Below are 10,799 nucleotides of genomic sequence, written 5' to 3' on the forward strand. Positions count from 1 at the left end.
TGCATGTGTACGACCACATGGAACCCAGATCTTTTTTGGCTTATTTTGTCCATTCTTTGGGAGCACCATAACCATGTCCCCTGCCCTAGAGTGCCTGCCTCACTGTCCAGCTCCCAAGGAGATAGGCAAAGCAGAGGACTTAGAACCAGAGGACTTCTACTTAGGGATTTTTTTTGTTTTGTTTTTTATTTATTTTTTTAAAAGATTTTATTTATTTATTTGACAGAGAGAGACAGCGAGAGAGGGAACACAAGCAGGGGGAGTGGGAGAGGGAGAAACAGGCTTCCCGCGGAGCAGGGAGCCCTATGCAGGGCTCGATCCCAGGACCCTGGGATCACGACCTGAGCCGAAGGCAGACGCTTAACAACTGAGCCACCCAGGTGCCCCGGTTTTGTTTTTTGAAAGATTTTATTTTTAAGTAATCTCTATACCCAACGTGAGGCTTGAACTCACAACCCCAAGATCAAGAGGCAGACACGCTCTACCAACCGAGCCAGCCAGGCACCCCGAGAACCAGAGGATTTCTAGTCCCAGGAAGGCTCTGCTCAGAGAATGCTTCCCCACTGGGGACACAGGGTGGGTCTGAGCCTCCTCTCTTCTCCGAACCAGTGGGTAGTAGTCACAAGAGACCGAAGTGTGCTGAGGAGGAGGGCTTTCTGACTGACAGAGCTGTCCCCAGCTCCAAGGAGTCAGGAGGTAGTGCATTCTCTGACACCAGAGACATTCAAGCAGAGCTTGATGACTGCTCATCAAAATGTTAGGGCGAGCCTGGGGAGGCGACTTCTGGGTTGTGGGCGTCACTCCCTGGGGGACTTGCCATCTGACTCTGAGAGTCTAAGATTTCTAGATTCTTTCCACTTTAGTGACTAGTCTACACCTAAGCTTTTTTGGAGGGTAGGGATGTCTCTAAGACCTTCCCTGACCTATGCGTCCCTTTATCCTTTATGGGATAGATGAGCGAGCGTACTCATTTAAGGGAAAGAAGAAATTGCTGAGAGGCTCCTGAAATTACTCACAGATATGTACACCACCTCTTATCCACCCGAGCCCAGCCTCACCCAAGCATTTCTCTCACAGAGAGACTAGCTCAGGTTCCAGGGCCCCCACCAGGCTCAGGAGTAAGCCCCTCACCCATCCCTCCTCCTATATCCCAGGGTGAAGACACTGCAAATGCTACTTCTAATTTCACTTGGAATTCCACTACGGGTTGATTGGGGGTAGTTCTGAGGTTTGCAGCGTTCATCCCACTAGGGCGCTAGGGGGAAAGAAACGACCACGGGTCACCAGTGGCAGACGATGGGGACCCCGGGTGTGCCCATGATGCTCCCCAGGGAAAGCTGAAGAATACCACAGAGAAGGGGGCTTTCTTATAGGGAGGAGCTGCTTAACCCAGAGGGAAGGGGCAATTTGTGAGCAAGGGTAGCATCCAAGGAGAGGGATAAAGAGACACCAGAAAGGCTTTGGAAGTTTCTGGAAAAAGCCAGTTAGGAATGTCAGATTAGGGAACTTAAGACTAAAGCCCTATTAGGTTTTGGATTCTTTTTTTTTTCCCCCACAGACTGTCTGAATTTACCATGTTTGTGATCCCTACCTTCTTTTTCTCTCCTTTAAAGAGTAATCTCTTAAATCTGTGAGGACTAACTTGAAGGCCGAAGCCTATATGGATCCATCAAGCTTCTTATATCTTGGACCCAACTGGAATTTATTTTTTGGAAGGACTGAAAAGAGACAGGCTTCACTCCTGCCCCCCCCCATGGCTACCCAATGGCCCCCAAGCCTATACTTATACATTAAACGTTCCCCACAGAAACCTTTAACATACCTGTGTTAATACTTTGTTCCAGGATTTCCTCATTTTTTTTCATATGTCCTACATTCACCTATACTTACCAAATTCTCCCCAAATTTCCCTTTGGTATTTTCCTTGAGATTGCATCACATTGAAACTCTAGGTTAATGTAGGATGAAATGATATCTTTAGAGTGTTTGAGTCTTCTTCTCCAAAAACAAGATAGAACTTTCTATTTTTCTTAACATTGTTATTTTTCCTGAATCGGCCCTTGTCCATAGAAGGTGCTCAGGCAGATTTAATGGGAGGGGGCTGTGAGCTGCTTTGGGGAAGGGAATAGGAGAGCCCTACTTCAGAGCCCGTCTGTGTCTGTCAGAAAGAACAGCAGGTGCTGTCCCTGCGGCCTGATGGTCTGAAGCTGGGGTAGGGGGCCCCAGGGGGGCATTCCAGGAATTGGGGCCTAACAGGAGATATTCAAAGCTCCCTAACAAAAGCCCCCTGCCCACCCATCCCCACCATAGGCCACATACACACAGCGAGGCTGGGAGGTTCTGGGAACAGGAGGGGTGACAGGCCCCGGGGGATGGTCTGAGTGGGAAGGAAGCCAGCACATAGTCCATCACAAGGGGCCCCCAGAGGCGACCAGGCAATCAACACATCCAGGGACGTGCTAGGCTAGTACTTCTCTTTTTATTGTTTCTGTCCAGAGCCCCTGCTGCAGGGGAGGGGCAGGCACGGAGGGGGGCACCCCTCCCCCTGCCTGAGACCACTCTCTGCCTCTCTCCTCTCCTCTCCTCTCCAGCATCTCGCCCACCCTCTCTCCTTCTGAATCTCCTGCTCCCACATCTGGCACCTTCTGGGGTTCCCTCTTGCAGCCCCTGCTTTCTAAGCCCACCCTGGGGAAGGTAGGGGCCATGGGGTCCATTTCAAGCCCCCATTCCCACGGGGGCTAGTCTTCCAGTCACCTGCCCTGCTTGCTGGGGAGGCTGCCCTGTCTCTCTGACCCAGGCTAGGGAGTAGGGAGTGGGGAGGTCTATAGGTTCCATCCTGATCCTGTGGGGTCCCAACACCCTGCTCTGGGGCCCTCTCCAAAGGCAGAGGCTAGGGCCTGAGGTCACCGAGGTGGGAGGGGACTGCTCTCTCCTGGTTCCATGCTCGCTCTGCAGCTAGGAGCCAGGCTCACTCATTTCCAACATCCAGGACTCACATGGGAGGGGCTGCCTGTGCCTGGGCAGGGGTGGGCCATGGCCCCTCTGGGGGCCACGCGTGGTGGTCGGTGAGCAGGGGTCAGAGGCTGTGAGGGGAGCACTGTGGCTGGGTGTGGTGCCCTGGGATGGAAGGAGGCTGGCTTCAGGAGGCAGTGAGGACAGGGGCAAGGATGGTCTCTGGTGGCAGAGGGGTCTCTGGCTTTAGAGCACCTCGTGTTGCTGCTGTGTGGCCTCACTAACAACCTGGGAAGGAAGAGAAGCCCAGTCCAAAACAGTGCTGGCAGAAGAATGGAGCCCCAGCCCTGGGTTGTCCCCCCCGCCCCGCCCACTCCGGTGTAGCAGGACCCCCTCTCCCTCCAGGCAGGGCCTTGAACCAGCACAGCTGGCGGAAGGCACCTGGCTGACAGCCTCACAGACATACTGCAGGGCCCCCAGCAGGCTAAGGGAACCAGGCAGATGACTCACCTCCCCATCCCGGGTCTCAATGGTCTTGATCATCACCGTCTTCTTGGTATGGACCTCAGAACCCCTTTGCTCCGGGCTTGTTTCTGTAAGAGATCCATCCACACACTCAGCCTGGGCCACTCCAGGGACTGGGAGTCCATCCCTGGTCCCATGGGGTGATCTCCCAGAAGACTCCTACTCCCTCAAGATGGGCCTATTACTTTTTCAGCAAGACTTTATAGCCTGCCCTTAAGCCCAGCACCCAGCAGGTGGCTCTACAGACACTGGGGCCAGTCCCATGGCTGAGATGGGCTCAGGAGCCAGTAGACGTGCTCCAGCTATGAGCTGATTCAGGAGAGTGGGGGACCCCTGAGGCCCCAGGCCACCCAACGTTCCCATTCCTCACACACTTCTTCACTCCCTCTCCACCCCCGGGGTCCAACACAGCCTTGCATGAATTTGTACCCTGACAGAACCCCAAACCCAGTCCCAAGATACAGTTTTGGAGGACCTCATGGTACCCAGCCCCCTTTAAGAGTCCAGATGAGGGGCGCCTGGGTGGCACAGTCGGTGAAGCATCCAACTCTTGGTTTCGGCTCAGGTCGTGATCTCAGGGTCATGAGCTTGAGCCCCACATCAGCCTCCATGCTCAACGCAGAGCCTGCTTAAGACTCTCTCCCTCCGCCCCTGCCCCCTGCCCTTTCTCTCTCTCTAAAATAAATAAATAAATCTTAAAAAAAAAAAAAAAAAAAGAGTCCAGATGAGTAAACCATGTCTTAATGAGAGACAGACAGGAGTCAGTTACTGATTCACTGTGCTGGTGGCCAGTCCCTTGCCTCTCTATGCCTCAGTTTCTTCACCGTGAAACCCTAACAACAACGGACTACCAGGGCCACAGAGCCATTGATTTGAAAAAGCATTAAGCGGTTTCAATTGCAAGGCTCACACTTGGGTGTCTGCATAAACTACTGAAAAAAGACGTTCTGAGTTTTATAGGGTGGGTCAAATTTAGGTCCTGAATATTATGAGTTTGGTGTTCATGAATCACCTCAGCGAGCAACCAGCCTGTGATGAACGTTGTAACTCGGCAGAGCACAGCGTGTATTTTTCCCGATGGAAATGAACATCGAAGACAAAAAAGGTTTGATCTAGGAAAGGCGACCCTGCCAAGGACTCCGACTTGCTTTCCTAATGTATCATTATAGCATGTTTTTCTGCTCTCTGGGGTTGGAAAGCCACTCGATCTGCATATTATTAATGTCAGAATGGCAGAATGCCCTAGGAGCTCGTTCTTTTAATTGTTTGGCTTTGCTAAGGTTTGGCTTCATTTTTTTTTTTTTAAACGTGCATCCAACATCTTGCTCCAGCAAACTAGATTTGTTCAACAAGCAGCTGGGGGGTGGGGGTGGTGGGGGGTGCTTGGCAATTTGCCAAACAGACAATGGCTGGTGGGTGCCTTGTAGCCCAGGATGTGTGGCTCTAGATGCTTCTGCTGCCAGACCCCCAAGGACACCCCTGGTACCCTCAGAGTTTGGGTATATTGGGAATAAAAGCTGTTTGCCGATGTTCAATAATCCCAGAAGGTGCAGGGGACATGGTCAATAGAATATAATACCATGAAATAAAATAAAAAGCTCTCTCTGTTAGAAGGTGCCCCTACCTAAACTTCCCCACCTACCTCCTCTTTCCCAGTTCCCAGCCCCGTCCCCACGGTTCCATCCCCCCTCCCTGGCTGGCCTCGGGCAGTGCCCATGCTGGACTCCTGCCCCCTGTCACCCCAGCATCCACCTGCCAACACACACTCACCTCGGAAGTTGAGAGCAGAGAAGGTCTGGATGGGGAGGTTGATCCTGAAAGGGGAGAGATCAAGCCCCCGAAAGGTTAGGGCCCTCTATCTCTCCCTGTGACCACCCATCAAAGCCTGCCCTGGTCCTCACTAAATGCCACTGTCAGCTGTCCCTGTCCCACTGACCCTAACACCCCCACTTTCACACTGCTAAGGGCACGGAGTCAAAGGGCAACTCCAGCTATCCCAGGAACTGTCCCTTCTGGGAACTGTCCCCTTCCATCTCTGACCTGCTGGCCTGACATCAGTACTCCCAACCCCCCTTGCCCTCTCTAGTTCACCAGGATCTCCTTCTTCAGGCACCGCAGGGTATATCAATAACAGCTGTAGGCCACATCCATCACGTATGCCCACCCTCCAGCCAGGCTGGGAACCTCTGGCCCACCCATGGGAGGGCTAGTTCCAGGGCAAACGCCATCCCCATTTATGCCTAGTGCAGGGAAAATACAACACATCTCGAGCTGCCTTAAAAGGTCATTATATGTACATGTAATTCTATGAAATCTGACCTCTCTTTATGTGCAGGTCTGTATTTAAACATGCCTGCTGATCATTTTAAACTTTCGATATTACTGTTTTTATGAGTATCAATAAGCATCTTTTTTTTTTTTTTTTGAGTAATTGACCTGTTTTAAACTGAGGTTAGGTTTACCTACAGTGAAATGCACAGATCTTCAGGATGCAATTCAGTGAGTTTTGATCAGTGTCTGCAACAACGTAACTACCAGTCTAAATCAAGATACAGAACATTTCCAACACCCCGGAAAAGTTCCCTTGCATTGTCTTTTAGTCATATGTCATTTTCAGTATCTAGAAGTGAGTCGTTCTGAGCATGTCATGCTATCTTTTCCTGTGAGCTTGTGTGTGTGTGTGGGTGTGTGTGCATCCTTGGGCACGAGTCTCTGCCCCCTCCTTCTTAGCCTGTGTCCAAGGCTCTCTCTTTGTCCCTATCTGCCCCCTCCCTTTCCTTCCTCATCATTCCCCACTCTGCTTTCATCTATCCCTTGACTGGCAGGAATATTTTATGGCTGGTTGCTGAACATGGTTTTATACCGCTGCTCTTAATTCTGAAGGTGGATGAGGGAATACTTCTTTTTCTCTTTTTATAGAAGCTATTAATTAAATCACTTTTTACCCAGGTGGCCTTGGTTAATTCTCTGCAATTAATGGTGTGGTGGCCTCTTGTATAAAATTATTTCCAGATCTTGCTAACGTGATCCTGAACCCCTCTCCCCTCCCGCCCCTGGGGGCAGGAATGGGCCCCTGGGCACTCCCCAGAATCCCACCACCAGCCCCTCACCGGCTTTCCTCGCCCTCCAGCAGCTTCCGGTAGGTGGCAATCTCCACATCCAGGGCCATCTTGACATTGAGCAGGTCCTGGTACTCGCGCAGGTGGCGGGCCATCTCATCCTTGAGGTGCCGGATCTCTTCCTCCAGACGTGCAATGTTGTCCTGATAACCGCTGGCCTCACTAGCAAAGCGGTCTTCCATCTCGCGCATCTGCCTCATCAGCGAATCGTTCTGCAGGACAGCGACACCCAGGTCAAGGAGAGGCATGGAGGGGTGGGCATGAGGGGCCCAGGGTGGGGAGAGACACAGCCTTGGGGCTGGGGCGCAACCCCAGATGGTAAGTTCCGGGAGTGGGCACGCTCTTCTGAGCTAGGGAACCCTGAACTCAAGTGAAGTCTTCTCTGGAAACCCAGAGAATAGAAGCGATAAAAGGAAGCATCCATGTCTTTTCTCTCCACCACCCCCATCTAGGAGACCCCTGATTCCTGAGAGTTCAACTGAGAATCCACCTGTCTGTTTTCACCCCTGTGAGAGATGTGAAGAGCCAGAGGCCCAGAGAGGGTGTGTGATGGGAACCAAGGTCACGGAGTGAGAGTGTGAGCTGTGGGCCAGAAGGAGTGGGCCGGGCGAAGTGGGCAGGCACTCACAGTGCCCTTGAGGGCGTCGATCTCACAGGTGTAGGACTGGATCTGGTGTCGGTACTCCATCATCTCCTGCTTGGCCTGGCGCAATGCGTCGTTGTTCTTGTTGGCTGCCTGGGTCAGGTCGGACACCTGAGGGCAGGGAGGGGTACTGAGATGAGGAGGCTGCAGGACGCAGGTAAGGGATGGCAAGGGAGCCTGCAGACCCTGGCTCACCCTCCTCCCCACGGAGAGAGCCACAGGAAGCACCTCCAAACAGGGATGGAGGGGGACAGGGGGGCCAGGCCCCTGGGCCAGGTTGCCCACCTTGGACTTGTACCATTCCTCAGCTTCTGAGATGTTCTTAGCCGCAATGGTCTCATACTGAGCCCGGATGTCCCTGAGGGCTGCGGTGAGGTCCGGCTTGGACATGTCCATCTCCACCTGGACCTGCTGCTCCTGAAGTTGGGCCTGTAGCTCTCGGATCTCCTGCAGGGCACAGCCGGGCCTCAGTACTCCACCAGGCCCCACCCACACGGCACCCTCACACCCCGGTTCCCAGAGCCTTGCATGGCTCCTCCCCCTTTCCAGCTGTTCTCACCAGGGTCTAAGGACCCTGAGGAGGAAGGCTGAAGGCATACCTCTTCATGCACTTTCTTAAGGAATGCAATTTCCTCGTTGAGAGATTCAATCCTGCGCTCCAGGTCAATTCGAGCTAGAGTAGCCGCATCCACGTCCTAAGAGTGGTCAAGCAAGAGGGAGAGGGTCACTGATAACCCAGGCAGGGCAGGGGGAGACCAGGGGCCACCCAGGGTCAGAGGGGTAAATGTGCTGGGGGACCAAAGAGGGCTCACCGCTCGGAAGGCAGCCAAATTGTTCTCTGCTTCTTCTTTCAACTGAATCTCCTCTTGCAGCCTGGCCAGAACGGACAGACGGAAAGAGACAGTTGGTGGGGATAAAACTGGCCGTGGGGATGGCCAGGTGGGGGCTGCCCAGGGAGTAGGGCTCAGGACACCAGGAGGAGGCCTGCCTACAGGGTAGAGACAAGAGGCCCTGCCCACCCAGGGAGGGGACAGGAAATGGCCCAATTTCTTCCCCAGAGCCACACCCCGGAAGTCTATGTCCCCACCAGATTGTGACCTCCCTGGGATTAGGAACTGTGTCTATTCTATCCACCTCTATGTTCCTGGTTCGCAGCCCTAGTCTGGCCCACGTAGGTGCTCAATTATTGTTTGCGACCCGGGTGGTAGGACAGTGATTCTGCTCACTTGGGCTGTCAGAAGCAGGACCCACGAGTACTTGCTCTATTCTTGTTGCCTTTTCCTACTGGAAGCCTGGTGAAGCCCACCATCAGGCCCTCCAAGCTTTCTGGGGGCTGCGGCTAGCTCCCTCCTCTTTCCTCTAGCTTATCCATTCCCTTTGTGTAATGGCACAGCCTCAGCCTGGCCTAGAGACCAAGATCTGCTCTCTACCCACCTCCCCCAGGGCAGACCACAGAGGAGCCGAGAGCTACCACTTAGACTCCCCACCCCCTGCCCTTCACAGCTTGCCCCAGATTTTCCTTGTCTCCTATCAACCCCCTTCCCTCCCACCCCGCCACTGTACCGGGGCCTCCTCCCTCCGCTCATCTGCCTGTCCCCCATCGACACCACCCTGGCATCTTAAGATGCTTTTAAGGGGGCTCTCCACAGGGCCCAGGTCTCCCATTTCCACCCCGTGATGTCCCCAAGAAAACTCCTCCCTTGCAGAGTGAGAGCATGAGGGAGAGACCCGGAGTCCATCTCCCCTCAGGGGACACCGGTAGATGACTCTCTCCCCGCGGCGGGTAAGAGAGTGTCGCTGGCGCCCTGGGGGAAGGCAGGCCCTGACAGCTGCGCCCCAGCCCCGTGGCCTCGCCTCCCGCGCCCAGCCCACAGAAAGGGGGTTCTGGGAGCGCTGGGTCCTCACTTGGCCTTGAGCCGCTGCAGGTCGTCCAGCAGGTTGTCACGCTCGACGTCCACGCGGGCGCGCTGGTTGGTGAGCACCTCCACCTGGCGCCGCAGCTCGCGCAGCTCCTCCTCGTAGATCTCGGCGACCCGCGTCGGTTCGCGGCCCTTGAGCCGGTTCACCTCGGCGGCGAGCGCCGCGTTCTGCTGCTCCAGGAAGCGCACCTTCTCGATGTAGTTGGCGAAGCGGTCGTTGAGCTCCTGCAGCTCCACCTTCTCGTTGGTGCGCGTGGTCAGGAACTCCTGGTTCACGGCGTCGGCCAGCGAGAAGTCCAGCAGCTCGCCCGCGCCGTAGGAGGAGGGCGCGCGGGCCGACCCCAGCCGGCTGGCCCGCAGCGCCCCCAGGCCCCCGGCCCCGCCCGACGTGCGCGACATCTGGTACACGCGGGACGTCACCGAGCTCGAGGAGCCCTTGGTGCCGAAGCCCGCGCGCGGGAACACGGGCGAGCTCAGCGGGGAGACGTGTGGGAAGCCCCCGGCCCCGCCGAAGGTGCGGCGGTAGGAGGACACGCGCTGGCTGGACGAGTAGGCCTGGCTCATGGTGGCGGCGCGAGCGAGGCTGGGCGGCACGGAGGGGGCGGCGGGCGGCGGCCGGCTGGAGAGTGGATGCGTCGAGGGGAGACAGGGCCCCTTAGCCGTCTGCACTATTTGTATCCCTCCTGACATCAGCCCCCGCCGCCCCTCCCCTGACAGCTGCAGGATCCCGCTGTCCTGCCAGGAAGGGCGGCCGCTGGCGTGGGGGCGGGGAGGCCAGTTCCCCCGCAAGAGGCCCGCGCCCCTCCGCCGGTGGGAAGGGGCCCGTAAGAGGTGTGGGACAGGCTGGAGGACCTAGGAGGGCAGAAGATGGGCAGGCCTGCCAACCCCTTCACCCGGGGCACAGAGCATGTCTGGAATCCCTAGGCAGGCCTCTTTCAGCCCTAGGGTGCCGGCCTCGTCCTGGGGGGTAGTCAGGGGAGAGAGTGGGGGAGAGGTTTCCACTTCGTTCGAGGGTGTCCGTTTTGCTCTGAGGAGAGACTTTGGGTCATTTCCTGGAGGAACAATGCCTAGTCCCAAGAAAGACTCAAAATCACTCCCCCCCAAAGATTCTCTAGAACTGGCCAAGGTTTGGGAGGACTCAGGAAAGACAGGCATCCACCAGCCAGGCGAGAGGAAAAGGGTCTCTAGGCAGGCAGGGAGGCTGGGAGAGTACCCTGGGGGGCAGAGAGCAGTCCTGGCCAGAGCCCGCCTGCTCAGATATGCTCCCTGGTACCAGGGCTCAAGCCCTGAGCCTCAGTTTCCCTCTGGGCTAGTGCAGGCCCTTTTCCTCCCCCTCTTCGGGGTAGGGCAGAGCCTCGAGTTTATAAACAACAGGGTGATTTCCAGAAAGGGCCCGGCACCCTCTCAGTTTCCAGTTACTATGTACTCTCACCCCCACACACCAACTTCTCCTGGCTTCTGCCCCCTTGTACCCACCCCCGCCCCTTCTCTGATTCATCCCCCTACTCACACCACCCACACCCACACACACCAGGGGTTTGTATTTTGTCAGGAGCCGTGTGTCAACCCAGCCATCTCTCTGGCAGCAACAACTGCCAAGCCGGCATACCAGAGCTGGTATTTATAGAGGAGAATGCATCA

At 55.5% G+C, this 10,799-nt stretch overlaps 1 protein-coding gene across 1 annotated transcript; it reads right to left on the minus strand.

Moving 5' to 3' along the window:
• Positions 1-2,578: 2,578 nt before the first annotated feature.
• DES (desmin) lies at positions 2,579-9,722 on the minus strand. Its single transcript, XM_032401553.1, has 9 exons — positions 9,145-9,722; positions 8,052-8,112; positions 7,839-7,934; positions 7,525-7,686; positions 7,225-7,350; positions 6,588-6,808; positions 5,248-5,291; positions 3,463-3,545; positions 2,579-3,240 (listed from the first exon to the last, which is right to left on the minus strand). Exons 1-9 carry the CDS (start codon positions 9,720-9,722, stop codon positions 3,199-3,201), a joined length of 1,413 nt encoding a protein of 470 aa, XP_032257444.1. The 3' UTR covers positions 2,579-3,198.
• Positions 9,723-10,799: the final 1,077 nt, after the last annotated feature.

The sequence above is a fragment of the Phoca vitulina genome, unplaced genomic scaffold, assembly GCF_004348235.1.
Source record: "Phoca vitulina isolate PV1807 unplaced genomic scaffold, GSC_HSeal_1.0 scaffold1, whole genome shotgun sequence".
Taxonomy (NCBI): Eukaryota; Metazoa; Chordata; class Mammalia; order Carnivora; family Phocidae; genus Phoca; species Phoca vitulina.

What these genes read in the sequence shown, in the direction of transcription:
- DES (XM_032401553.1), bottom strand. Translation starts at nt 9,722, where the DNA reads ATGAGCCAGGCCTACTCGTCCAGCCAGCGCGTGTCCTCCTACCGCCGC. An exon ending in TCGACGCCCTCAAGGGCACT is followed by an intron (nt 6,809 to 7,224) that starts GTGAGTGCCTGC and finishes GCTGTCCTGCAG; the next exon opens with AACGATTCGCTGATGAGGCA. An exon ending in CTGGAGGGCGAGGAAAGCCG is followed by an intron (nt 5,292 to 6,587) that starts GTGAGGGGCTGG and finishes CTCCCCTTTCAG; the next exon opens with GATCAACCTCCCCATCCAGA.